The sequence below is a fragment of the Pyricularia grisea genome (genome assembly GCF_004355905.1).
Source record: "Pyricularia grisea strain NI907 chromosome Unknown Pyricularia_grisea_NI907_Scaffold_2, whole genome shotgun sequence".
NCBI classification, from domain to species: domain Eukaryota; kingdom Fungi; phylum Ascomycota; class Sordariomycetes; order Magnaporthales; family Pyriculariaceae; genus Pyricularia; species Pyricularia grisea.
Window position 1 is genome coordinate 5,448,782 of NW_022156717.1, and position 27,797 is coordinate 5,476,578.

The following is a 27,797-nucleotide window of genomic DNA, read 5'->3' on the forward strand; positions in this document are numbered from 1 at the left end:
GTGAACGGTTACATGTGATATGTTCGTGATGATTGTCGATTAACGAGATACGATTCATTGCTGGTGACATGCGACTCAGAAAACGTTGCGATATCACTCGGTGACATCATGGGGCAACGTGGTTGTAGCGATCAATCAATCCACTTTCCCCATGTAAAAGCTGGGGGCGGGTTTATTTTGCATGGTGGGGTAGAAAATGGCAAAATTCTGATCATCTCGTGGCTAGTTGTCGTAGTCTTTCTTCGAAAGCCAACCACCAAGGGCAAGAGACCTGAACGACCAGACAATTATGGGTGAGTATTATTGTTGTCGCCCTGGACATTGGCAGACGGCTTTGTCTGTGGTCTGGAATCGACGTGAGTAACGAGCCACCGATCAGGCTTCTCCTGGGCTTGCCAGAAATCATACACTCGTAATACCTACGATAAAATTTAAAAAAAAAAAAAAAAAAAAAAAAAAACTACTTTTTTTTTCTTTTTTTTTTCCCCCTTGCGAGAAACCACACGACTCTGAGTGGAATCAGGCATGCCGTTCTATAATTATCACCTCAAGTTTGAGCTGTACCCAAATCCTGACCTCGAAGCGACCCTTTCTCACTACGACAAGGACCCCGCCAACATTTGGCTTCCGACCGATGCCGCAGGCATCTTTGGTCAACTTCCATCACATCCGCGAATACACTCTGCGACAGCAGGTGGCAAATCGACCTGGACAACATCGGCGGCGCGTTCAGTTACAGATACACGAGACAAGACCTGGGCACACGACTACATTCCTGCTGAAGACCGACGGCAGATCCAGCAGCATCACTCCCAGGTCATTGATTGCGGCCCGTCGCGACTGGTCCAGCGAGGGCTTTCTACTTCGACGGGAGAGACAGACGCTGAGAGCAACATTACACACGTAAGCGAGCGTCAGTTTCGTGCCAGATCTCAGAGCATCCCCGCGCCCAAGTTCACTGCCGGACTCAGGCCCAAAACGGCTGCCAAGGACTGGCGATTCGGGCGCATCAACATCGAGAGCTTTGACCTGGATGGGGACGAAACGGACACAACGGCTGGCAAGGGAGGATTGGGAATGTTGGGAAACAATACAGGCCAAAAGATGGTGGAATCCAACGCAGAGGCCTCGGGCGCTGCCAGCGGCTCGACGAGCAACACGGCCGGTGTCATGCCGGCAGCCTCTCTGGGACCGACCCTTGGAGGGGCAGCTCAGGCGACACGCGCGAGATATGTACCGCTGGAGACCAAGAACACCGAGATCGGCTGGGGCATCGTGCACTTGTATCGCGAGGGCAGCGATGGTAGCAGTTCCAAGGCCACCGCGTCTTCAGTAGACAAGGGGATCGAGGGTGTCAACGACGACGACGGAACTATTCTTTGTATACCGGCTGTTCCTGGCTACCTCTCACCGAGCGACTTCCTTGGCTTCGTGGGCGAGAAATGGCGCGGTGATGTCAGCCACTATCGTATGGTCATGACAAGTCGGATGAACCGTTACATGGTCCTTATGAAGTTTCGAGATGCGAAGAGGGCCAAGGAATGGCGCAAGGAGTTTGATGGCAAGGTCTTCAATAGTCTAGAGGTGAGTTCTCCCCAACAATCGTCGGTTTTGGGTGCTTAAATAGAACCGGGGCAATGCTGATGGTGTACAATTTTCATTGAAAAACTAGGCTGAGATCTGTCACGTCACCTACATCAAGTCCATCACGGTGGAGACGCCGACAAAGCCTGTTCCACGTTTCTCGGAGCCATCGTCGTCCGTATCGAGCTCACTCAAACCCTTCCCGCCCCCCACCGCCGACCTAGTCGAGCTACCTACCTGTCCCGTATGCTTGGAACGTATGGATGACACAACCGGCCTCATGACGATTCTCTGCCAGCATGTGTTCCATTGCACATGCCTTCAGACTTGGAAAGGATCGGGCTGCCCTGTATGCCGCGCAAGCACCAAACCCGCCCATCCACCTACATCATCACCCTTGGACCAGCCTTTCGGCGCCGGCGTGTCAAATTTATGTACCGTGTGCGACGAGGCCTCGGACCTCTGGATCTGCCTCATATGTGGAAACGTTGGCTGCGGTCGCTACAAGGGCGGTCACGCCAAGGATCACTGGAAAGAGACGGCTCACTGCTTCAGCCTGGAGCTGGAAACACAGCATGTCTGGGATTACGCGGGCGACATGTGGGTGCACCGCCTCATTAGAGACAAGGGGGATGGAAAGGTCGTCGAGCTACCGCAACGGCCATCGCGGGAGGCTGACGACGACAATGGCATTTACGACGAGGACGTCGTCCCGCGCGCCAAGCTAGATAGCATCGGCCTCGAGTATACCCATTTGCTCACCAGCCAGCTCGAGTCTCAGCGCGTCTATTTCGAGGAGCTAGTCAGCAAGGCGGCGGACAAGGCCTCCAGGGCCTCCGCGTCGGCAGAGTCGGCCAGCCTCGCCGCCGCAGAAGCCATCCGGCAGCTCAACGAGCTCCGGGCCGAGCACGCGACACAAAAGACCGAGACGCTACCCTCGCTGGAGCGCGACCTGGCGCGCGAGAGGAAGCGGGCTGACAAGGCAGGCGACCTGGCCCGGGCAATGGGCAAGTCGCTGCAGGAGGAGAAGCGCGTGAGCGAGGGGCTCATGGCGCGCATTGAGCACGTCAACCGCGAGCTTGAGGCTGTGAAGATCGAGATGGCTAAGCTTAAAGAGGAGAATGAAGAGCTGAAGGACACGAATCGGGACTTGACCATGTTCATATCGGGACAGGAGAAGCTCAAGGAGATGGAGAATGAGGGTCAGATCGAGGCTGGCGAGTTGGAGGAGGGTACAGCCAGCGTACCGGAGCAAAAGCGGAAGAAGGGCAAAGGAAAAGCAAAGAAGTGAGCGACATGGCGACTATGCCGTGCTTAACTTCCTGTCTGGTCGAACATACGTCTCAAATAATGCGGGCGGATATGTCGTAAATGATGAACAGTATGAAGTACATAGTGATAATAACCTCTTTTCGTATCTGGAAATATCGCTGATTAAAGCGTGTCGATTAATTTGTAAAAAAAAGTACCAAGCAACATGCCATGGTCTTTTTTCTAAAGCTATTAAACCAAAAATGCGCAAGCCAACTCCCGCTAGCCCAATAGAAAATGAAAAAAAAAAGCCAAAAGACAATTATCTGTCACTCAAGTTCTGTGTCCCAACAACCACCCCTCGTTTCTCAACTTTGTATTGAGTTATTCTTCACCTTCCCTCAACCAACCCCTACTCATCTCGACAGCCTGCTCCCACTTCTTAAACATTCTTTGAGCTTTGGCGCGGTCAGGAGACGGCAGAAACTGCGACCTGTTGCGACCGCCGACCTCGACGACCTCTGAGATGTTCTTCCAGACGCCCGTGGCCAGGCCGGCGGCGATGGCGGCGCCGAGGGCCGTGGTCTCGCGCATCTCGGGCCGGTCGACGGGGATGTTGCCGATGTCGGCCTGGGTCTGCATGCACAGGTCCGAGTTGGACATGCCGCCGTCGACGGCCAGGCGCTCCAGCTTGCGTCCGCTGTCGCGCTCCATGGCGTCCAGGATCGCCTTGGTCTGGTAGCACGTCGCCTCGAGCGTGGCTCGCGCGATGTGGCCCTTTTGGGTGTGCTGCGTGAGTCCGACTGTGGAGTTGGGGAGGTGTGTATATTAGCATGACTTGCCACTTTTTTTAAGTTTGGAAACATGATACGGAAAAACCAAAAAAAAAAAAAAAAAAAAAAAAAAAAAAGGGGAAAAAAGCTTACAAAGTGTTCCTTTGGCATCGTCGATCCAATAAGGCGCAAAGAGGCCACTGAAAGCAGTCACAAAAACCACGCCGCCATTGTCCTCGACGCTGCTCGCCAGGTCCGTGATCTCGCCGCTGCTCGGCGCAAAGCCCAGATTGTTGGAGAGGAACTTGACGCCGCTGCCGGCGACGGCGATACTGCCCTCGAGGGCGTAGGCGCGGCCGCCCAGCTCCTCGCCAAAGTCGTAGGCCACCGTGGCCAGCAGGCCGGCCTTTGAGATGACGGGCTCCGGGCCGACGTTGTACAGCAGGAAGCAGCCCGTGCCGTATGTGTTCTTGGCCTGGCCCGAGGCGAAGGCGCGCTGGCCAACCAGGGCGCTGGACTGGTCGCCCAGGCAGCCTGCTATCCTGACGTCCTTGAGGGGACCGGAGGCGAATTTTCCAAAGGCGGTGGGGTGTGCAGAGGGGACGATCTCAGGTAGCCGGACCTTGGTGGGGTCAATCTCGAAGAATGACAGCAGCTTTTCGTCGTACGACATGCTGCGCAGGTTCATAAACATGGTGCGGCTGGCATTGGAACCATCGGTAACATGCACGGATTTACCCGTCAGACGATAAATTAGCCACGAGTCAACAGTACCGAAAGCGAGTCGGCCGGCGTCGTAAGCAGCCTTGACGGTCTCTACGTTGCGCAATAACCACATGAGCTTGACTGAGGAGGGGTAGGTTGACAGAGGTAGGCCACACAGCTCCAACAGATCCTCTGCACCCGGCTTTTGGCGCAGTTCATGGACTATGGGCGAGGTGCGGGTGTCAGGCCAGACTACAGCATTGTACAACGGCTCGCCAGTCTCCGTGTCCCAAACAACAGTTGTTTCTCTCTGGTTCGTGATGCCAACCGACTGAATCTTGGCACCTGGCCTTGTCGAGGTGAACTTGATCATGGCCTCTTCTATGCACTCCTCAACACTGGAGAGCAACTCCATTGGGTCATGCTCGTGCCAGCCCGAGTTTGGATAGCGGTTCTCAAACTCAATCTGGTGCGCCTCGACGGGCTCGCCGGCACGGTTGAAGATGATGAAGCGCGAAGAAGTAGTACCCTGGTCTATTGAGCCGATGTACATATCTTCTGGTTCCGGATCAGGGGATGGGACTTGGGCATTCTCCACGTGCTGTGCCGACAAGGCGACAGCAGGTAGGACGACGTCCTTGAGTGTGTTGATGATAACATCTGGATCATTCATACGCGAAGGTTTTGAGCCCAGAGTGCTGGGTACTCTTGAGGGTCTTGAAGGGGGTGTGGCTATGCCGCAGGTTGAGAGTGTTGCTGCCATTTTGGAGGTAATGGGTGTGATGAAACCTTGAAGGTCGTGGTGGGGTGCTGATGTGTGAAGAGAACGTTGGCTGGTAGCGAGACGGCGTGTGCCGCTAATGCAAAGAGGAATGCAGGTGTTGTTGGGGGGGGGGACACGAAGTTGGCTTGAAGTCATAAAGTTATTAGAGTTAAGGTGGTGGTGTGTATTTGTAGTGTTTATTATGGCCCTCGACTGGCCCTGACTTCATAAAACGGTAGCAGTAGGGTTGTGTGTGTTTGTGTGTAAGGAGCCGGCTCGGCTTTGAATTTGTGCGGGCGCGGAGTAATATGAGCCGAGGTGTCGACAAGTCCTATGCGGCCGTGCTAGGACTAGAGGCGTTTTTAACTTTGACGGTCTGTGTTGTGAAAAATTGTTATTTATTAAGGGTGTGAGGGGAAATCGTCTGCTCATTTGAATACAAGAGAAGAATAAGAAGAAAAGAAAGGGGAGAGGGGAGGAGGTGCTTTGTTCGGATATGCGCGGCCCTTTTTCAATGGCAAGTTCCGGTGGGTTCCTTTTTTTTATTTTTTATTTTTATTTTTTTACCCTTCACACGACAGTACCTCCGGGTTGTTGCTGGCCTTCGGGGGACAAGTCCGTTGCGGCTGATTGATCTGATTTGTGGTTGGGCAGGTTTCACCGGGTTTTCGCAAACACAAAAAAAAACGGGTTCCTTGTCGGCCGTTGGCGTCAGAACTGCAGCATAGGCGTGGCCAGAACGTCAGAGAACTGCGGTGTCGCAAAAGAAGTCTTGCGAAAGAGGGAGAAAGGGGGCCCGCGCCGGGCGGCGAAGAATGCCTCAGTGCTCGTGACATCAAAGAACTCGACCGATCCCTGTCCGCTTTTAAGAAGGTGCCCCGCTCTTCCGTTCTCCACGCCGCCGGGGCTCGCAGTGATCCCCGCTGTCTAAATTGTCGTCTCGGCCTGGGGACGGAACAAACACATCCACCGGGGTCTTGCATCCTCCCATTTTATTGGATGACTCTCGCACATGACCTGAGGCTGTGGTCCAGCCCAGACCAGTCTTTTGGGGCCAGCGATAAAGGAGTTTCCATTCCGGACATTGCCTCTTTCTTGGGCACCCCCTGCGTCTGGAGTTGCTTGCTGATCGACCTATGAGATCAAATGTCCACTCTAATGAGCTCAACGATTGTGTCAATCCGTTTGCTTGCCCAACGCCTCATTCATCATAACGTGCCTGCCTCTTACACACTGCCAACACGCGCTGTGTAGAATCGTGAACCCTACCTAACTCCCCATTCTTTTCTTTCGTAGCAGGCATGGATCGTCAGGGTATGCGACTGCTGCCTGTCACACTGGTGCGCACGCACTTTGCATGCACGAAAAACATCAAGCCAAATTGATCGTCAAAATTGCTACCTGAAGGGACAACCACCATAAAGCACATGATTTCCACAGGAAAAAAGAAAAACCTTGGTTTCCATAAATATAAAAAGTGAATAAAATAAAACAAAAGGCAGTAATTACCGTATATATGGTTTAGAAGAAGATAGCCCTCTCGAGTTTCCGTCTGGTCCTGAAACCTGCAGCATAGCCGCCAGAAAGAAAAACCGGTTCTTCCCACACATTCAGGAGCCTCTGCGAAGAATTATAAAGAGACAAATCAAAAGTTAATTATGAAGAGTGATGATAAAAATGTATGCATGTCGAGGCTGAAAAACAAGGGGCAAGACAGAAATCGGATGGCCCGACCCTACAACGTAGGACAATACAAAAGAAAAAAAAAAACAAAAACAAAAATTAAAATCCACCTAGAGCTTGAGCTCCTTCAATATCTGATCGGCCATGTTCTTGTACTGCCACGTGTTGCCGCCCAACCTCTTGAACTGGATACCGTGCAGTGAAATCATGGGAACCTTGACAATGAATATCTCAAACTCGGACACCATGCTCTCGCCCATGTCGCTTTGCACGTGCGTCCGCGTCTCTCCCGCCGGATGATCCCTCCTGCGCGATGTCTCTTCCCGCGTCTCGCTATTCTCAGAGACCTCTGAGCTTGAATCATGTCGATCCCGGTCTGTTCCAGACCCACCCCCGGATCTGCCCGGTGTCCTCGGCGTGGCGGGCATTCTTTCCGCATTACTCTCCTCCTTACCATCATTATTGCGATGTGCGCCGAAGCTGAATCGTCGCTTAGCGCCACTTGGAGTTTGCGCAGGACTAGCAGTGCCGTTGTCCGCAACATTTTGCAGATCAATGCTCGGCGAGTGTCGGCAGTAGAAGCCACCCTTGATCTCGGTATAGTCGACACCCAACTGCTTGAGCACACGCTTGATATCCGCGCGAATCTCGCGCACAGGCTTGCCCGACGTTGTGGACACGCTGAAGAGACCCTTGAGGTAAACTGGCTTGTCAAGGTCAAAGTCTGTCACTCGCTCCTTAGACGAATCATCTGCGCCATTGACCTCGGCGTCAGTCTCTTCCGGCACGTTCGCTTCGCGCTTCTTTTCCGCTTCGCGACGCTGCCGCCTGGCTTGGATGCTCTCCTGCCTGGCGTGTCCCAACGACTTTGCCCGGCTGGCCATGCTCTGGCCCGTCCCGGCTGATGTTGGGGGTCGCGTTTCTTGCTGTTCCTTGGGCTTCTCCTGAATGGTCGACTGATCGGATCCGCTTGTTGGGGGAGGATCCTTGGATGTTCGCGCAGACCCCATCGCCCTTCGCCGAGAGAATTCTCCCGAGTTCACACTTGCAGACCGGCTAAGCCCCTTCCTGAAGCTTTGTGTGTTCGCTCCTGCCGAGAGTGGGGGACTCAGCAGATCGCTATGCTGCGGTTGACTACTCCCAGCCCGCATTCGGGCTTGCGATTCTGCCGAAGCTTGCTCATCACGATCGCGTCTGCCCCGCCTGATGCTGAAGCTCTTGCGGATCGCTGAGGTGGGCTGCGAACTGTTCTCGGCAGGAGAATGAACCTGAACCACAGGTGGGTGTGAACGGTCCTTATCCAGTCTCTCAGGTTGTTCTTTCCGCCGTCTCGTACTAAACCGTCTAAGGAGTCCGGCAGCAGCACTCTCCTTCTTGGGAGGCTCCAAGCGCTCGGGCGGCGGAGGGACCGCGGGAGAGAGCTGTGGCGGCCTGATAGGCTCAGTGGGTGCATCATCCTCACCGTGTGTCCGCGCGCGCGGTCGCGTGCGCCCACCAGTGGCATTCTCCCCGGGCATCTCGTACGTAGAGGCGTTGGTATGAGCCTCCTGTGGAGGAGCGATCTCAGGGACAGCGTTGGGCCGTGCCGAAGTGGCTGGACGTCGCGATGCGCTCTCTTTTTCCTGCTTTTCTCGGACAAGGTAATAAACGGATATCAGAGGATTGAAAGCATTGAGAGGATCGTTGCCCAGTGCTAAACCCTCTGAACTGGGCGTCGTGAGTGTGTCTTTGCTGCTAAACGAGTTCCGGCGTCGGTAGAAGCCAAAACCACGTTTCTTTTCAGGATCCTTGGGGGTTTGTTGTGTCTCCTTTTCCCGTTGGTATGCGCGGACTGAGCGTTGGTAATCCTCCGATTCGATGATCCGGGTGAGCTGAGCCTTGATGACCTCGGGCGGCCCGAAACTGAAGCCAGTCATGCCATTAATCACATCCTGGTCCAGGGGAAGCGTGAGAGGCTCCCTGTTAGGGAGGTAGTTCTCTGGAGGGCCGCTGTAGCCCTTGACCATCCATGGGTGAGATAGAACCTCGGTCATGGTGATTCGTTGCTTCGGATCGGTGACAAGCATGCGACCGAGGAGATGCTTGCATTCTATGACAAATATTTGACGTTAGCTGTGAATAGGGAATAGACGACTTCAACGCCGTAATAGAGAAATAGAAAGACTCGACGTACCCGAAGATAGCCAGTTTGGGTAGTCTACAACACCCTTTTTGATCTTTGCATGCAATGCCGGCATGTTTTGGTCGTCGAAAGGAACCTTGCCACAAACCAGAACATATAGCACAATCCCAAAGCTCCAAACATCCACCTCTGGCCCCGTATAAGGCCTTGCTTGCAACAGCTCTGGAGCGGCGAAGTATAAACTTCCGCAAAAGGTCTTCAGGTGTGACTTGGGCGCGAATAGGTTGCTGAGGCCAAAGTCGATGATTTTAATGTCACCGGTCTTGCTGATGAGGATATTTTCAATCTTGAGATCTCGGTGCACGATACTATTGCGATGGCAATAGTCAAGCGCACTGGCAATCTGTCTGCTGAACTTCCTGGCCTGCTTCTCCTTGAGTTTGCCGTGCGAGATGATGTAGTCTAGCATCTGGCCACCATTCACGTATTCAAACAGCATATACCAATGGAAGTTTGTCCGCACAACGTCCCGAAGACCACATATGTGTGGATGGCTGAGTAGTGTGACGATCGCAGCCTCACGCGCAGTCCTGACTTCCTTTGAGAGGTCGGCTCGTTCCCGTTCTGCTCGCGGGGTATGTCCATCGTCTGGCGTGACTCTGGGGATGATCTTGCATGCAACCTAGAACAGGATAAAATTTGACATTAGAGACCATGGGACAACAAAGTTTCGATGCTTGTCGTTGTCGAGAATGAATGTAGCGTACCTGCTCGGACCCATCTTCCTTCCTGGCAAGTTTCACTTTCCCCATGCTTCCAGCACCTATGGTCTTCCCGAGATTCCATTTCCCGGACTGGGCAGGGATCACAGTCCTCATCTTACGTGTTCGTGGGTCCGATGAGCCGTGCGAGGCTTGAGATGGTGTAGACGGGCCAGCTTCGGCATTGCCATCATGGCCGTGGTGACCCGATCGTTGACTTCCGGAGCGGCGGTGTTGCCTCTGTGCAGGATCCCTCGAGGATTGCGGGGGTCGACTATCCTTTGTTGCCTTCTGAGCCACGTTCGTGGTTTCGTAGTCATTATTGGGCAGGACATCCTGAACGGGCCTGGCCGATGACGACGGCCTGCTCGACATGCTGCCGGAGTGATTGTGAGACGCCGACCGATGCGGTGCTGACGGTTGAGCAGTCGATGGACGATGTCGAGTAGATTGAGACCTCGAGACGGGAGGATAAGCCTGACCTCTATCTCCTGACGAGGGAGGATAGGGCGGCTCGTGATTACTGGAAATTGCCGTGGTCATTGCGCGATTATTCCCCTGGGGCAGGCGAGCGAGTGGAGCAGACGGTGTTTGATGTTTGGCTGTCGGTACTGTACGGTGGAATTAAGCTGATAGCTGATGAAACTGCCACATCTAGGTTGTCGAGAAAAAAATATTTAATTGACGGCGGCAACTGACCAGATCGTACCTTTGCTCGGCGGGCGGACCTGGGCGGTTTTTTTTTTGGCCCTGGTGGTAGGGCAGCGAGCGGGTCGATGCAGCAGCGAGACAGACGAGAAAACACGAAAATGTCGGGGGAAATGACTGGTGGAGGTAGATGTGCAAGATGTGGTTGTGTTTTTTTGTGCCACTTTGTCGTGGCAGGTCGATTGTTTGCTCAGTTCGGGTGGTTAATGGAAGCTGGAGCAATGTTTCGCTTCTCCTTTTTTTTTTTTGCTCTCTCTCGCTCTCTCTTACCCGGCTCAAATGTTGGCTTGAACGGTTTGGTTCGGTGACGGCCAGTTTCTGGTGGCGGCTGGTCGCGTTGGCCGGCGCCAGTCCAAAAGTCCAAACTCAAGGTCGAGAACCGAGTAAGCTACAGGGAATGCAAAGATCGTATCGGCTCATGGATGTGCAGTGCAGAAAATTGCTTTCTAGGGAGGGATGGGACAAAGTTCAAGTCGGTCTTCGAGTATTTGCTCTGCCGGGATAGATGCAATTCGTGTGAAGCAAGGTTTTGGGGTGCAGCATCTGTTTGGAAGAGGGACAAAAACAAAGTCAGGGTTTCGCTTGGGTACGATGCCGCCCGTAATGATTTGATGAAGCTTCGTTCACAGGAGCATCTGAATGGAGCCGACCCGCTGCTTCACTTCACGCACAGCGCTGGATTGGACTAGAGCTGCACCGCTACAGGTGCTGGTTAACTGGGACGGTTATGAGAACACTGTTGGACGATAGTGCGGGACAAGGGAGTACCTGAGTAACGCAGGCTAGGTACGGGCGTGTGTCGGTGTGCCCCTGAGTGGATTTGAGACTGAATTGAGCGCCCCTCGCTTGGGCCGAGAGGCAGCAGAAACGTAATTGATTCTAATATAGTGGAAACGCTAGATCGCGCGTAGACACAAGCTCACTATTGCTAGGTGAAAGAGTCATGAGTTAGCTGTATATTATGCGAAGGATGGCCATCAGCATGGAGCATGACCAAAACTGAAGCCTTCAGGCGCTCTGTTTCTTTTCGATCAAAAGCAAAAAAGGCTTGACCCAAAGGCCGCGCGTGGAGTTGTGCTGAGATCTACACAAGGCAGTACGAATGGGGTAGAATCGCGGGGCTGGGATAAGGGTGCGGTACCGATTTTGAGCTGAATTTGGGCTGCTTCCATGTGCAATGAGGTAATGCTTTAAAACAGTTTCTGTACTGGGAATTTCCACCACCTAGTCTAGTACCTCTAATACCCCAGCTCTACGTACCCAGCGTGCCAGCTACCTTATCTTACTTACCATAATTTTTTTTTTTTTTTAAAAAAAAAAATTTTATTACGAAGGGCAGGCAAGCAGATGGTGTAATTGTCAAAATCCTGTAATTACCAGCAGTTCTCATCTTCAACAGCAATCCCGAGTTCGGATGGCCGCCACTGAACCCAGTGTCTCAGGCGTTTTCAGCCCGCGAAAGCCCCAATCTAAAATGCATGCGATTGAACTACATTTGGAGCTAACCAGTAATGGCATCATGATTTTTGGGGTTGCGCGGCTCGTAGTCGTTGCGCTTTGCTAACGGGCTTCGTCTGAAATGCCAACGACGCGCCCAAGCTTGCTTAGGTAGGTATGTTTGTATCGACCTGAAGCCACAATTCTTGGAAGGTAATGTAGGTAGGTAAGTAGGTACCTTGTAGCTGTTTGGGACAGTTGATAAAAACAGGCAAACTCTGTAACCACAGCATGCCCGCTATATAACGCCTGTGTGTGCGTTCAATATATCTAGAGGCAACAGACTCGTCTTTATGAGGGGTTTTTACCCATCGCAAAGAGTTGTAAGACGGGTTCGGAACTTCTCCGAGTATCAGAGGATGATTTGGGGTGTATGTCATCCGTGTTAACGGCTTTGCGCAAGTAGATAACAGCTTATCTGACTACCTACCTAGCTAACTCAATCTAGGTACCTAAGGTAAGCTGTTTTCGGATCATCGTATCGTATTGGCTGGCCCCACTATTTGCTTCCCGCTCCCGCAATTGCAACATCCGCTTTTGAGCTTCACAAGTTCACAACACGTCAGAATGGGTGGGTTCGGATTTTCCGCTGGGGGAAATTCTACTGTGTTGCACCGCAAATAACAAAAAAATTAGCAGGAACACGTCCGCGTCTATTCAGAACTGGCAGCATCCAAACATTGCTCATGTGATAGCTCACACTAGCTTCGACCGAATTTGGCCCAAAGCAGTTGGCTTTTCTTTTTGCATCCATGTCCGGAAAGAGGTCCCGAGCCACGTACGAAGCCGAACTCCAATTACAACAATCACCGTTCGTTGTTTTTGGAACCCCTCTGCCGCCTCTAAATCCCGATGTTCGAGATGATGGCTCATATGTTCCGGTCTGGAAGCAGGAGGTGAGAGACGAGCGTGGCCGTAAAAGACTACATGGTGCCTTTACTGGCGGGTTCAGCGCAGGGTAAGTCTCTTCTCCTCTTCGGAAGCAAGGGGGATAGGTAGCTAATCAGGAGGGTGTAGTTACTTCAACACCGTCGGTTCTAAAGAAGGATGGTCTCCCTCGACATTTGTGTCCTCGCGGACCAATCGCCGGAAAGACGATCCGAAACTCAACCAACAACGACCAGAGGACTTTATGGATGAGGAGGATCTTGCGGACGCAGAGGAGTCCAGAAAGCTGCAGACAAACCAAGCATTTGCTGCCCTTGGGTCGACCGAAGATGACGCTGCGCGACGCTCCGGATTGGCGGGTCTTTTTCGAGTCGAAGGCGAGACCATGGGCACTAAGCTTTTGAAGAGAATGGGTTGGAAAGAGGGACAAGGAATCGGGCCAAAGATCATGCGCAAGGCTAGGCTTGAGGCTGGGTCCCGCTCTGATGAAGGCGTGGGCCAGGAATATCACCTTTTTGCGCCGGACAAGGTTGCCCTGATTCAATTCGTCAAGAAGTTAGACCACAAAGGACTTGGGCACGCGGGCCAGAATCGTCTGGCCCCTTTAGGATCCACAAAAGACAAGGAAGAAGGCCAATCCGACGACGACGAGGAAGTTGATTTCTTGTCCCGCCGTCAACCCGTGTCGTTGACAACCAAGAAGAAGAAGAAGGACAAGAAGCGGGGTGGAATAGGCATTGGAATCCTCAACGATACCGGCTCCGACGATGAGGATCCTTATGAGATCGGCCCTCGCATATCTTACAATAGGGTCATCGGCGGTGAGAAGAAGAAGAAAAAGAATGATAGCAGCAGTACCACAACGGCCGCCAATCCTCTGCTGAAGTCTAAGCCGGTCTTTAAATCCAGGAAACTAGGGAAGATCGGCTTAGGGGCGAAAAAGTGCCATGATGGACGGTTGCCTCTGGACGGGTTCGTGTTTGGCCAGTATACAGACCCTCTCACATCAGAAATCAACGATGCTAGCAAGTATCCGCCGCCAAAGGTACCTCCAGACTGGAAATCGTCACGGCAGTCTACTGCATCGTCTGTCAACCCATCATATGTGTCAACAGCCGATGCTGCAAAATCATCCAAGCTTGATCCAAAATCCAGGGCAGAAATGCTTGGAGAAGCCCAGCTTCCCGGCAAGTCTGTTTTTGATTTCATGTCAACATCTGCTAGGGAAAGACTCGTGAGCGCAACAGGCAAGAAGGATCTACCTGAAGCTCGAGGTGAAATCCCCGCAGCTTACGCCATGTCAGCCGATGAGAAACTTGCTGAGCTTCTCAAAGATGTTCCAACCTTGGACAAAGGAACAGCTGTAGCTGCTCTTGCTCGAGGCGCTTCTGGAGGAGCACCTTACGCAGACAATGACGATAAGCGGAAGAGATATCGAGCCTATCTTGAATATCAAGCTGGATCCAGACAGTCACTTCCACCCAAACCGACCGGGATGAAGGATGATGACTGGCTGAGAGAGTTCTACGAATTTTTCAACTGCGCCAGAATATTCAAGCCCATGACTGGCTTCATGGCGTCAAGATTTACAACGTCCAAGTCCAGCTCAACCGCTCCTGCAACAAACAAGTCAAACGGTGACGGGAATGCCCTCATTACTAGACCAGCTCCTAAAGCGACAGACCCAGCGGAGGAGGCGGCAAAACTGGGAATGTTTGGGCCCATGACGAGAATCGTTAAGGATTTTTATCCAAATCGACTGCTGTGCAAGAGGTTCAACGTCAAGCCCCCGGTTGTAGTCGAGCCGGACGCCGAACTAGGCTTGGGCTCGGCACCTCCCCCTACAAAACAAGACTATTTACAGTTCGCAGGGCTGTATCGAGACGTTGAAGCTGGATCTCAAGATGATGTGAAAAGCCTTGACGCCACTGCAGCCAAAACGGGCGCGGCAGCGGAGAATAAGCCCCCTATTAAAGCTGTGGTGGACCCAGACACCAACGCTGCATTGGAACAGGCACGAGCAGGCGAGGAGGTTTTCAAGGCCATCTTTGGCGATAGCAGTGATGATGACGATTGATACTATATGGGAGGAAGTGCAGTATTCAAACCGCATCCAGACCTAAATACTTTACCAGTAATATGCGATACCCATAACTTTGTACAGAAGTGCTTAGCGAAATAACCTTGTTTCCAACAGGCCTAGCACCTACCCTGTATCCGCCAAGCCATGCCATAATCTAAGCCAACCCCTGGTCATCTTTATTACTACCCACTTATTCTTTGTGCCCCACAGTCTAGCCGCCCTGTCTGACGAATAAGGTGCCATTATGTGTACTAGCGCCCCTCCAGCACGTAGGGGTCATCACAGTACAAGTCCATCGCAGATGGGGACGGATTGAGGTGAGGGTGCTGATGAACACCCAGAGGAGATTGGATCAGATTTGTACCGACCCCTTTGCCCAATGCCATACCCGGATCTTTGATTACGCCCTACTGCATAACCTGTTTGGCCTCGTCGTTTCTTGTGCATAGACCGTTGTGATTGTGATTGTTTTTGTTAGTCTGGTTCTCTTCTTTTTTTTTCCCTCTCCTCTACAGCGTCTGCGAACGTCTTTGTCCATTTTGTTTCCCTGTCGGCTCGTCGCGACCAGCACCAGTCATTTCAACGCCGTTGTTCCAGACAATAGTTACCCAGTCTTAATACCACCCGTGGGTGGCATTCACAACCGGCAAAATAGCTGCTCTGCCGATAAAAGCTTCTGACAAACCGGTTCCGCTCCCGAGCGACCTGGACGCCCGCAATTCATCCGCCAATTTGTCGATCGTTCAAGATTCCAGTGCCAGCATCAGACCGTCAACGTCTTCGTCCACCGCCGCCTCGGCAAACGAGATAGAGCTGCCGCAGGATCTTACCGCCAGCCAAGGTCTATTACAACTCAATCGGCAGGTGTCGGAAGATTCCCAGCGTCCACAATCATCACCAGATTCCCTGCCCGAGACCGAGACAAGAAGCCCGCCACCTCGGTACCCAGCCTCAGAAGCCTCGACCTCGGGCCCGCCCCCGTTTGCGAGCCTTTTCGCCCCACCCGCGCCAGCGAACCTCACGGACGTTGACGAAGAGCCTCTGCCCGGGAGCCTCGAGGAGGTCGACTTTGAGTCCGCCGCCGCGCCAGCCTACGCGCCACCTCTCGCTTCATCCTCACAGCAACAGCCTCAGCAAAGCCAGGCCTCAGCTAGTACCTTCCAGGAAGAGACCAAGCGTGCTCTTCCCCGAGACAACAAGGGCGATTCGTCACGCAACAACAAAGACGACGACGCAGAACCGCCGCCGGCGTACTCGGAGGGATTCAGTCCCCTCCAGTCATTCACCTATCTGATGGCTGCCGCAGGAGGAGCGTCGAGTATTATTACTCAGGTGCAACAGGGTGGACCACCAATCAACTCGATCGGAGGTATGTTAGATTGTGACTCGGAGGGGGATCTGTCTCTACTGTGTGTCCATGTGTGGGTATAATCTAACTTGGCCATAGATGTCGGCGCTGATGAGACGATCACGATGGACCTTCGGGGAACGAGGTTCTCACTCTCCCGCGACGAGCTGTTGACACTGCCCGAATTCGTTCTGCTTTCGTTGTTTCCCAATGGCTTGTTCCCAGAAGGTCACATGGGCGGATTTGCTGACGGTGATGCCGTCCAAGTTGATGTACGTGGACGATCATGTTTCTGTTCTTTCCGTCTTCCAATACCGCTGCCTCTAGTTTCACCTACTAACTTGATTACGAACAGTACGACCCGGCATCTCTGCAGTACATGCTGGACTTCTTCCGTAACGTGGCACAGACCATACCTGCAGACTCGGAGGTAGACAACGACATGGTGCCGGTCGAGCCAATGGGTAGCAGCAGGGACGACTCGTCCAAGAGAGCAGGAATCATTGTGCTCCGCGAGGACCTAGATTTCTACGCCATCCCGCCACGGCCTGACATCAAGCAGCCAGACATGATCGAGGTCAAGCGGGCCGCGGCCAGGGCGCTGCTCAAGCAGAACGGTATCTTCAGTGGCCTCAAGCGGAGTGATGAACCGGGTACGACGGAAGCGCATCTGATTGAGATGTTGACTGCCGGGTAGGTCTCCTCTCGATGTTAGGACATATGAATGGACTGTTTTGTGTGCTAACAGTGTCTGTTGTTTGACTTTTAGTGGCTTTGATCACGATGACAAATGGGGCCATAGAGCTGGAGAGCCCAACAAGGCTGTCATTTGCAGTCTCGCACTGGCACGGCTGCGCAGTGACATACGTGGTAACGAGATGGGTAGCAACGCGGTTGGCATGGCACAAAAGCTTTTGTTGTTCTGGCGCAAGCCGGCGCGCAGGTGCTGGTGGGAGGGTGTAGAGCTCGACAACGTAGAAGGTGTCGAAGGGAAGCTCAAGGTTTGGATTCGTCGGGTGTGGACTCTTGAGATGAGCGTCATTGGCTTGCGCTAACAGCGGAGGCATTCTATTCACTTTCTTATTCTTTTATTTTCTTCATCTTCATAATATTTCTTTGTCTCTCTCTTTTTTTTTCTCCTTAGTACGGGTCGCACACGCCCAGCTGTATATGACGGAGACACCCGAACTGTCAACACAGAAAGAACAAAATTTTGGTTGAGGTTTCCAGTCACCAGGAGTGGGTTACAGAGTGGCGGACGAGGATGGTGTCCATCTCGGCGGAAAGACAGAGAACGCCACAGGGGAGGGCATGACAGCCAACTTCCGATGGATGCATATATGCCACACGAGCTGGTTCAGAGGTTGACAAAGGTCAATCGAGCCACTACAATAGATGCTGTTTCAATTCACAAATCACAATTCCTGTCTCAGTTTTCGATGCGTACGTATCTGACTTATTCCATCTCATCATTCCGAGCTGATGTGGCTGGCAGTATTATCACGGGTTCTAGGCCATTGTGGAAACACCAAGCGCCGATTGGATGAGTGGCATTTCCGAAGTAGTCAGCTTTAGTATTGCAAAAGACTAGGTAGGTTGTCTAGTCCGGGTGTTGGCCGGGATTTTGACCTGAAGCCGAACATTTGAGTCGGAGATATCGGAACAGCGTGCTTATAAAGCGCGAGATTCATGCTCTTGCACATGGCCAAACTACGTAGGGTAGCCTCCCACCTCTCCCTTGTTTTGGGAGAATTATAACCCGCTAGAGAGACCAAAGGACCGGCAATTCATTCCCCTGACTCGAAGTCAAGAAGTTACGGTAAAACTATTTTTTGCTTTTGCAAGTTTGGGGTCTTTTTCCCCCCTGAGCTGAAGGGACCCAACCTATCATTGCGGGGGAACCCTGTACCGGTACCACTTTGTCAAGCAAACCGTGCATAGATCAATTCGATCTTATCATTATCAGTTGATCCGGGGGACCCTTTAAATACCTACGTCAGGGAAAAATGCCCCCACCACCGACGCCACAGAATGATTTGTCCCTTGTGCCAGACATAAGCAAAACGGCCTTCAGCAGCGGCGGCTCTGGATCTGGAACCGAGACAAGCGGGATAATAAGAGAGAACGGCAAGGAAAAAGCAAACCCGCAAGTCTCACCATCCCACAAGACCACAGCCAGCCACAACGTCGCATGGTCACTTCCCAATCCACCCCTCAAGCAGAAGATGGCATCCGGGTTTAAATCGCTCTTTGAGAGCGCCAAAAAGCTCGCCACGGGGGACAATGGAGATGCGAAGTCGGGACCTGCAGCCCCGGATAGCCTGTTTCCCAAGACAGCACCGGCCATTGACGGGGAGGACTGCGATCACGACTGCGACAGCTGCACTGTCAAGTATCCCAAGTCGTTCAGCATCGACACTGAAGATGTACTGTACGGCCACGTCAAAGGTTGGAGTACGCATCTTTTGGTTGCCACAGGAAAGACGGACTGGGTCCGGGACGTGGCGGATGAGAAGGGCAGCGTGATGCAGGCCGTGGAAGCTTCGGAGAAGCCTGACAACGGAGTGAGTTTCTTTCTCTTCAAGAGAAGTATAGTTCGGGTCGCGTATCAACCTACCTCCCGTCACCACTTACTGCCTACCTTATAGTTATTACTCTGCTCTCTACCATACTTTCTCTCTTGACTGCCTTTCCTACTGCAGGGCTATCATTGCCTCACCGGGAGGCACCATGTCTTCTCTTTTTATTTCTGCATCTCTCTACAGAATGCTAACCAGACCAAACATGATTAGAGGTTAATGCTTTCTGCGAGCAACATTCCCACGCCACATCAAACCAACGACTATTCAGAGCCTACGACAGTGCTCCTCCTCCCAGCATTCAGGGTAGTTGAGAACGTGACACCGGCGACAGTACCAACTCTCCTTTCAGAGTTTGTAGCAAAGTCTCCAACCAACGAAACTCCACTTGCAGACCAGCCCGCCATCGACCTCCCTCGATCCGTGGATGTGCTAAACCCGGATCCGTCGCTGCCTCCCCCGCTGCGCACTCTCACCAGCCGACCCTGCCCCCACTCTGTCCTTGTCCTCCTTTGCTCCCAGCGCACCCGCGACGCCCGCTGTGGGCAATCAGCCCCACTGTTGCGCAAGGAGTTGGAAAGGCACCTGCGTCCACTGGGCCTTTACCGCGATCTGGACGACGAGAGACCGTCCGGGGTTGGAATCTACTTTATCAGTCATGTGGGTGGTCACAAGTACAGCGCCAACATGATGATCTACCGCCGGCCGGATCCGTGGGGCCTGGACGGCGTGGAGAGGAAGACGGTTGGCGATGAAGGCTTCCAGAAGCTGTTGGAGAGCGGCAAGTCCAAGGCTGCTTCTGCGGTGGCTGGTGGTGAGGGAGCTGATGTTGGCGCGGGCCAGTGTATCTGGCTTGCGAGGATTTCACCGCAGCATTGTGAGAATATCGTCAAATATACGATACTTCAAGGAAAGGTGGTCAAGCCGGAGACGCAACTGCGGGGAGGTTTCGATAGACAAAAGGGCCTCATGAGTTGGTAGATTTTTACGGGACAGCTCGCGCTGATTGCATCCGTGAACACATAGAGCACATGACAGAATGAAACACAAAGTTATCTAGAAGTATTTGAGGAAGAAGTTGGTGCATTAAGGTAGGGTGACAACTATATCAGGTAGTCAGTCTATCCCAACCGCGCCCATCCGTTCCACGGAAGGCCTTCCTTCTCGGCATTTTTTTTTCTGAGTGTACGCGAAGAATCGTTTCTCGGCTGCCATTACTGCCAAGTGAACAAGAGCAGATGTGGTCTACTCCTCTGGTCAACTGTGTTAGGCAGCTTTGACATCGACAACATTCTTATCGCGACGAAGACGAAAAACAATTAAAAGAAGCCAAGGAGAAGGAGAAAAAAAAAGCAGAGGCAACAGCATCTCGACCTAACAAATGCCCTGCTTTAGAATGATAAGAAAGCAGATACTGCAGAGTTTATTTCTGGATGCCAAGCAAAGCCTCAACGATGTAATCGACCATTCCCCTGAACATTAGGTGGTATGGTTGGGGTTGACCATCAACAACCTGTTTCTGGGCCTGCAACTTCCTCGCTCACGCGGGAACCTGGGTGCCAAAGTCAGCTTGACGTTGTTTCTATATCACGGCCTTTTTTCAGGTGTGATCTTACATACAGTGTCAATGACCGGCCGAACCAAGTCATCAGCTAGACTCACGGATCAAGAGTCCATGACTCTGCACCGCGACGACGAGCACAGCGGATGTCGGCCAGGGAATGAGAAGCTCGAGGAGCTCGAGGAACCACAATGGATGCGGTCCAATCCGACCGGCCGTGAGAAGGAAAGGTGCAGTTCACCTTGTAGCACACCGAGCAGACTCGCTCGCGAACTGATGTGTGGTCGGTGGGAAGCATAGGAAATGCAAGGCCGTGGTCGGGGACCGCCAGAGTGCTCTTGGGGGACGCCAGCTTCTCAGAAGCTGTGGTCGATGGTACGATGGTGCTCCGGTCCTCCTTATCATTGACGTCAGTGCTGAGGTGAGAGAGGCTGTCGCAAGTATCCTTGAACTGGGCCTTTCTGGCATTGATGTGCTGCCGGCGACGGCGGATGAGGTCCTCGTACGTCTCGTCGTGTGGGCTCGGGAGCAAGCCAAAACGCTCCGGTGGAACCAATGGCTTGCATTGCTCGAGCTTGGAGCCAAAGATGTCGTACCTGCTGCGCTTCCAGACAGGCAAGATGTCATCTCTGACCTGTCGCTCGGCCAGTCCCTCGACGGGCTTCAGAGACTTGGCTTGAGCGTCGAGCTTTGCACGGATGGAATCGATGCCTCCCAGCATGGCATAGTTGACCTTTATCATATCCTTGAGCTGCTTCTGTATGATCTCATTGGTTACCTTCAAGGCCTTCTGGTTGGTCTGAAGCTGCGAGATCTGACTTTTGATCTCGTCGATTGCGGTCGCATCACCAGTCTGAGTCTTGTCGTCGAGATACTTCTCCTCGAGGCGGGAGACACGATCCTGGAGGCTTCGAACCATGAAGGCAAGGTGGTTCTGGAGAATCCGGCTGGAATCCATGGTCAGGTCAGGCTGTGGTACTATGGAAACTCCATGGGCACGATGCTCATGATTCTCATCGTCATCTCCGACCGAGCCGTGAGAGCTGCCAGGTGTGAAATCCATCACACTAAGCGATGAAGACTGGCTGCGCATCTTGGATGATGAAGGAGTAGTTGTTGTGAAAGTGAGTAGAATCTGAGATCAAGTTGACAAACAGGCTTTTCAACCACTTTTTGGAGAGATTGTGTGCGCCTGTTGTGTTTTCGGATATCAGAGAGTGGGAGGAAGCTCTTGGGATCTCGCGGAGAAGAACTGACGCGAGAAAGAAGACGTCCTTAACTAGGGAAAAATAGAACGTGAAGGTGATGAAAAGCTTCAGGTGGAAGAAGGAATAAAGAAGAAGTAAAGAAGGAGGAGGAAGTAGCCCATGCGTTTGTCGTTTGCTGCATGCTGATATAACAAACAGACACAAGTGGAGCAGCCCAATCAATGGGTACGTACATCTGCCTTTGTTTGCGTCCGTACGACAGCTTCTAAACTTTGCCACCGTATGCCTTCATACACAAGGGAAATTAGCAGATGCTGCTTTGACACGCCGCCATGTGATCAAAGATGTATCATTCTGCTTCGCTCGCACTGGTTTACATGTCATGTCTTTCTTTGGCCCTATATTATCAAAATCCCCCACTTGCGTGCTTCTGGAAGCCCGACCCCTCATAATATTTTCGGCCTCCTGCTTCTTGCCGAGGCTCTTTCCCAGCTGTTTGTCCCTTGGCCTGTTTATCTTGCTTGTTCGTCTGCTTGTTTGTCAAATACTTACGTACTGGCCCATTACTCGCCCCCTTAGAATATTCTTTCAGGATATTGTGACCTACAGACCTTGATGGCAAGTCCAGCAAGTACATGTCCAATCATATATGGGCGAGTGCCTGGTTCCACCGCTATCCTCTATGACAAAAAGAGAATCTTCTTCGAATGGAATATCTTGTAATCACAAAACCACCCTCATAAGATGGTGGAAACAGCTTCACAGACGAGATCAAGTATAGTCGATGGCCCGGATGTAAAATAAAATGGGCGATATTGAACACAACCGGGTTTTAACCAACGGCTTATAAGCAATGAAAGTAAAGATAATTAGGCAGGTCTCTTATGTGCGTCTCATAATGGCTACAGTTACTGTTATAATTCTGTTGGTCCTAGTATAAATAACTCAATGGAAGCAGCAGTGATGATAATGAGAGCAAGCAAGGTTCTATTTTATGATCTTGAAAAAGCAACAGAACAAAATGATTACCAGGAACTGAATTGTTCAAATAACAGTGGCAGAATCCGGGGCTTCCTTAGATATCTAAAGTATCTACTTACAGTAGGTGCACATGCTGTTCCTTGGCAAGGGTTAAGCTTTGGCATCTTGCATCTTAGTTCAGGGTATGCATGACGAAAAGGTTGGCTTTGTGCGCTATAGTTAACCTTCTAAACACGGAACTAAAGAACACTGTTGCCGGTATCTTGTTTGTAAAATGCCCAGTAGCAGGTGCTGGAAAACAAGCCCAGAGTTTCATGTGCCGATGCACTATCACGAAGGTTATCTTGCTCAACTTGGCCGTTCTTTTCTTTTTTTTTTTTTTTTTTTTTTTTTTTTTTTGCGGCATCCGGTATCAAGACTCGGCAGCTTTATACCATTTGCAGTCCAACAAAACACTCGCTCCAAGTCCACCCACCCACCCACATTCGCAAGCGTCAGCAACAACAGTATTCTCTAGACAATAATAAATTGGGCCGCAGGGGTTCCCAACACCATCGAGAAAGGTTTTGCCAAGGTGAACAATTTGTGTTTGCATTTTGCATGGAGCGGGAAAAAGCCCTAGACTATGTAGTCTGAACCATATACAAATGCAGCTATAACCTAATCCTTTTCTACATGCCGCTAAAACACAACTCGCCATGTTCCGCGCCGGGACCGGCTTCCGGGGGCCACCAAAGGCGACCTTTGTCGAGGGAGACCTTTGCAGCTTTGCTACTTGCAACCACATCTTTTTTTGACATCCCGAGACGTACAAGTACATAAGCATGACGGGTCAGCATCGTCTAACCCTCCCTCCCCAGTTCGGCCATCCACCCTGTCGAACACCCGCAGGGCAGGGGAGGAAGAAAAAAAAAAGAACATAGCTAAGACGGGCCTGAGCATGCGGGGTGACGACAGTATATCAGGGGCAAAAAAAGAAAATAAAGAAAAGTACCCAAAGGCTGGTAAGCAAGCATGGAAGATATCGACAGGTGTTGTAACAACAAGGCTGACCACCCACCCACCACCACCCGCTCGGTTTCACTCACTCACAACCATCCACCCACACCAAAGCTAACAAGGGTGTGACAAAAACAACCGTTTATCGGATCCTAAAGTCTTGTCGGGGTTTCTTTGGCGTGGGATTAATCTAGAAAAAAAAAAGGGAATTTGCTCATGCATCATGCAGGTTGCTGACGTCTTGGAATCAATAAAATGGCAGATCGCAACACCACGCCAAATCAAACGAATACAAATGCCTCGGGTCAAGAGCCGGCAGGGGCACATTGGAAACTGTGAATTTCGCAACAGTCCATCCAGGCCGTTTTCGTCATTTTGCCCCCTTTGCTTCATTCAACATCACCCGGCGTAGATCTACATTTCCCATGCAACCCAAGACGTGGATGGTTAGACAGGTACCAAAGAAAATCAAAGCAGGTGTGAGGCGAGGTAGCGGCACAGTGAAATATGCAAATGAGATAAGCACGGCATGTAATATAATGTGTCTCTGTTCAAATGTAATCATGTTTTATGTCTGAATCTTTCGATATGTTCTCGTCGATGATATGTCGAGGTGTCCGCTGGACAAGCCCAACCAAGAACGAACGCCTTGAACCATGCTTTCGCTGCATATAACCTATATGCCCAAAGTAAGGTAACGTATGTATCGTAATGATAAAATGTCTCAGCGCTTCGTAGCTCCGTTTTGCCTCTTTTGTCTCATTAAAAAAGTAACTCAAAAGCCAAAGAAAACAATAAATTCATCATCCCTCCGTGATTTCGAGGTCAAAATTTCCCACCCAACATTTCAGGGCATATCTGACAAAGGAAATAAAATGAGATAAGAAAAAAAAAAAGAAAAAAAAAGTAAGATAAAAACAACAACAACCGGTCATACAGATCGTGAAGAAAGCAGATCATAAGGTGTAGTGCTAAAGAGCGTCGGTAAAGTTGGGTGCATAAAACGTGTGGTCATGAAGTTGAGGTGCTCCAGGCGCATTGGTTTGTGTCGTGGGTTCTCGTAGCGTCTTTGTGTCGTACGTGTAGTGGCCGACAGCGTCGCCGTCATTTCCGATCGAAGGTTAAAAGCAAATAAAGAATAATGCGGGAAGGAAGAAGAGAAGAGACGCCGTCGCTCAATGATCCAATCCAACCGAATGTAACTAACAAAGGAAATCAAGTAAACAATCTGAGCCAAATGTAAACTGCCGACCGTCAATAGATCGTACAGGTTTCAGATGGCAAGCAAGACATGGATAGAATGGTATCATGTAACACTGAAAAGGGCCGGTGTCGACGTTGATAATCGGACAAGTGTCTTAGTTGGCACGGATGACCAACTTGGAGAGGAACTTGTTGGATAAAGAGTCGAAGTCGTACCGGTCGAACTTGGCGTCGGCGCGTCCCCTCAGGTATTGTTCTATCGATACATGTTAGCGGTTTGATCTTTTGGTAAAATATTCCTACCACGGCTCGGGCAGAAAAAAAAAGGGGGGGATCGGGCTATAGTATACATACCATGCTTGGTCACATGTTGGCGCACTTCTGTCATGGCCTCACACACGGCCGGGTTGTTGTTGAGCAGCTGGCCGTGTCTGCGGGTGTCCCATTCGGTGAAGGCGGGAAGCTTCTGAGAGATGGCATGGAAAAGACCGACAATGACACCAACGGGGGTCGACTCCATGTCATTGCAGAATTTGTTGACAGCGATGGGGTCGGGCACGCGGTAGTGGCAGTCGAATTGCATCTCCTCCCAGACACACAGGAGAATAGCTGCGAGCATGAAAATGGTCGGCCAGTTCTTGAGCCTGTCGCCGCTGTAAACGCTAGAGTAGAGAGCAGACAGCTCCTCGAGGATCTCCTTCTGCAGCTCGCGCCACATGTCGGCCATGGCGCACTTGATCTGGAAGTTGATCATGACGGGAGCGACGATCTTGCCAAAGTACTTGGAATCCTCGTCATCAATCTGACCCTCGGCAAAGTTCTCGGCGCCCTGCTGCTCCACCATGGTGATGTGAAGCGTCAGGTTGTAGGCGAGGACAAGCTTGAGCGCTTTGCGGATCACAGGGAGCTTCTCCTTAACGTAGAATCGGTGGGCCGTCTTGAGGATCTCGCTGATGAATGGCGTGCCCTCGAAGTGATCATCGACGAAGCTCTCCCATGACTGGTCAATGTGCTTGTCAAGGTACTGGTCCAGGGACTCAATGCTAATACCATCTTGACCGACATCGAGCCTCTCGGTACGAATCTCAAAGTCGATGGGCTCCTGGTCGGTGAGGTGAGACTCGACCCAGTCGACGTGGAAACAGCTCTCGTCGGCAACGAAGACCTCGCGGACCATGATGGGGAGGCAGTATCCGTAACCGTGCGTGACCCACATCAAAGTCTCCTTCTGAGCGAAGCCCTTGACGTTGTAAACCGAAACGCCGCGGTCAAGGTGGCGCTCGTAGTCGGCCTTCCAGTCCTTCATGAAGTAGTTGACGTCCTTGATGTCAATGCGAGTGCAGGGAACCTGCCACAGACGAGCATGTGACGGCTGGCAACCCTGGCAAGGCTCGCCCTTGTCGCAAGTCTTCTTGAGGAACTTGCAGCGCAGACAAGCACGCAATTTCCTGATCTCACTCGCCTGTTTCCTCTGCTCGGGCAGAAGAGGACCCTTGCGGCGGCCAACCTTCTTTTCTGTCTTGCCGTCCTTGCCAGTCGACGTCCTGCGAATGACAGACTTGGTCGGCTTGGCAATCGGGCTCTTACGAGGACCCGACGTGCGGCGGGCTGGGGGTGATGCCGAAGAAGATGAAGCACCCGCTCCCGAACCGCTGGCTTGTGCGGGCCTGGTTGATGGCGCAGCAGCCTTGATGGGCATGGGTCCAACAGCAGCAGCCGGGCTGATGGTCTCGGTCTGTTGGTGATGGTGGTGGTGGTGGCCATCGCTCGAGAAGCAGTTGCGGTGGTTGACGACGTCGAGGGTATCAGAACCAGGAGAGAAAGGAGAGTACGGGAAGTTGACTTCCTCGTAGCTGCTGCCAAACTCCAAGTCAGAATGCGAGGAGTCCGAGTTTGACCTCAGGTGAAGCGTCTGGCCAGGGTTGAAGATGGCAGTGTTCTGAGCCTGTTGCGAGAACCCAGTAGGATCGTGGTAGGCAGGGAAGTCCACCGTCGTCCAGCCATTGTCACTCCCAGAGTTGAGTGACAAGACCTCCAGATAAGTACCAGTGGGAGAATGGCTTCCCAAGCTGCCCACATTTGGCATGGCCTCGGGCATCTGAGGGAAAGGCGTCATCGTCGTGCCAAAGTCCTGCCAATTTGCAATGCCCATGTTCCAGGTAAGCGCTTGGTGCGGGTTCTCGACCGTTGACATGTTGCTGAAAGCCGGCTCCAATTGGATAGCAGGCTCCAGGGCACCGGTCGTTGCGGGGAGGTACTCGATGGGCGCGTGCTGGAAGCCTGTCCCGAAGGGTCCAAAGCTCATCAGAGCTGCTGAGTTGTCCTGGAAGAGTGGCATATTTTGGGGAACCTGAGACTGGTGAGACTGCTGCTGCTGCTGCTGATGTTGCTGTTGTTGCTGCTGGAGCGCCCAATCTGTAAGCAGCGGGAGAGCGGTCGTCTGGAACGGTGAGAGCTGGTGCTGCAAAGGACTCGAAGCAGCGGAGCTGTGGTGGCCCGGCGAAGAGGCCTGCTGTGAATCTTCAGGTGACGAGGCCGAGAGGCTCTGAGACGTCGGGGAGTGCATCGGAGCGACCGCACCAACAGAGGCGGCCATGTCGTACGACACCTGCCAGGCGCCAGGGCTCTGGCGATTTGATTGTGACATTGTGGTGATGGTGTTTGCCGGTGCCGTTGTGGTAGTTGCGGCAGAGGCGGCGGAAGTCGTGGCGTATGCGAAGTTTTCCCTCGCAAGCTGTTCCAAAAACTGGTTTCCTCGGTAGTCGTAAGTCATCGTGAAAGAATCGGGAAAAAAAGAGGAGAGGAAAAAAAAGAGGATCGAGGCTTGTCGAGGGTTTGATAGTATTGTATCGTCAACGGCTGTCTACACCGCTTGCTCTGCTTTGAAACGGTGCAGATGCGGCACTGACACTGGCAGCGGAAGCGGTCAGCAAGATTGAAGAGCAAACATCACCTCGAAGGCGATGCTGAGACTGCCGGTTTGGGGGAGGTCGTTAGGAAGAGGAACCCAGAGAGGGGGGCGGCGACCTCTTCCCATACAATCTCGAAGAAGCGGTGTGGGAAGCAGTTTTAGCTGTTGATTGGGCTTGTGGATACCTAC

At 52.1% G+C, this 27,797-nt stretch overlaps 7 protein-coding genes across 7 annotated transcripts; 3 read left to right on the plus strand and 4 right to left on the minus strand.

The window, feature by feature from the left end:
* Positions 1–191: 191 nt before the first annotated feature.
* On the plus strand, positions 192–2,987 carry PgNI_04197 (uncharacterized protein). The gene is made up of 2 exons (XM_031124248.1): positions 192–1,584; positions 1,673–2,987. Exons 1-2 carry the CDS (start codon positions 526–528, stop codon positions 2,873–2,875), a joined length of 2,262 nt encoding a protein of 753 aa, XP_030985684.1. The 5' UTR covers positions 192–525; the 3' UTR covers positions 2,876–2,987.
* Positions 2,988–3,003: 16 nt separating this feature from the next.
* Positions 3,004–5,858, minus strand: PgNI_04198 (uncharacterized protein). The gene is made up of 2 exons (XM_031124249.1): positions 3,762–5,858; positions 3,004–3,638 (listed from the first exon to the last, which is right to left on the minus strand). Exons 1-2 carry the CDS (start codon positions 5,230–5,232, stop codon positions 3,220–3,222), a joined length of 1,890 nt encoding a protein of 629 aa, XP_030985687.1. The 5' UTR covers positions 5,233–5,858; the 3' UTR covers positions 3,004–3,219.
* A 935-nt stretch (positions 5,859–6,793) lies between these two features.
* On the minus strand, positions 6,794–10,558 carry PgNI_04199 (uncharacterized protein). Its single transcript, XM_031124250.1, has 3 exons — positions 9,649–10,558; positions 8,933–9,563; positions 6,794–8,848 (listed from the first exon to the last, which is right to left on the minus strand). Exons 1-3 carry the CDS (start codon positions 10,183–10,185, stop codon positions 6,870–6,872), a joined length of 3,147 nt encoding a protein of 1,048 aa, XP_030985686.1. The 5' UTR covers positions 10,186–10,558; the 3' UTR covers positions 6,794–6,869.
* Positions 10,559–12,425: 1,867 nt separating this feature from the next.
* Positions 12,426–17,593, plus strand: PgNI_04200 (uncharacterized protein). The gene is made up of 6 exons (XM_031124251.1): positions 12,426–12,805; positions 12,865–14,795; positions 15,474–16,187; positions 16,266–16,438; positions 16,522–16,859; positions 16,936–17,593. Exons 1-6 carry the CDS (start codon positions 12,600–12,602, stop codon positions 17,219–17,221), a joined length of 3,648 nt encoding a protein of 1,215 aa, XP_030985788.1. The 5' UTR covers positions 12,426–12,599; the 3' UTR covers positions 17,222–17,593.
* Positions 17,594–18,172: 579 nt separating this feature from the next.
* On the plus strand, positions 18,173–19,726 carry PgNI_04201 (uncharacterized protein; the record flags this gene model as incomplete). Its single annotated transcript, XM_031124252.1, has 2 exons — positions 18,173–18,730; positions 18,959–19,726. 2 exons carry the CDS (start codon positions 18,173–18,175, stop codon positions 19,724–19,726), a joined length of 1,326 nt encoding a protein of 441 aa, XP_030985787.1.
* A 677-nt stretch (positions 19,727–20,403) lies between these two features.
* PgNI_04202 (uncharacterized protein) lies at positions 20,404–21,399 on the minus strand (the record flags this gene model as incomplete). Its single annotated transcript, XM_031124253.1, has 1 exon — positions 20,404–21,399. The coding sequence occupies one exon, from the start codon at positions 21,397–21,399 to the stop codon at positions 20,404–20,406; it is 996 nt and encodes a 331-aa protein (XP_030985790.1).
* A 2,635-nt stretch (positions 21,400–24,034) lies between these two features.
* PgNI_04203 (uncharacterized protein) lies at positions 24,035–27,709 on the minus strand. Its single transcript, XM_031124254.1, has 2 exons — positions 25,052–27,709; positions 24,035–24,953 (listed from the first exon to the last, which is right to left on the minus strand). Exons 1-2 carry the CDS (start codon positions 27,468–27,470, stop codon positions 24,853–24,855), a joined length of 2,520 nt encoding a protein of 839 aa, XP_030985789.1. The 5' UTR covers positions 27,471–27,709; the 3' UTR covers positions 24,035–24,852.
* Between the last annotated feature and the right edge of the window lie 88 nt (positions 27,710–27,797).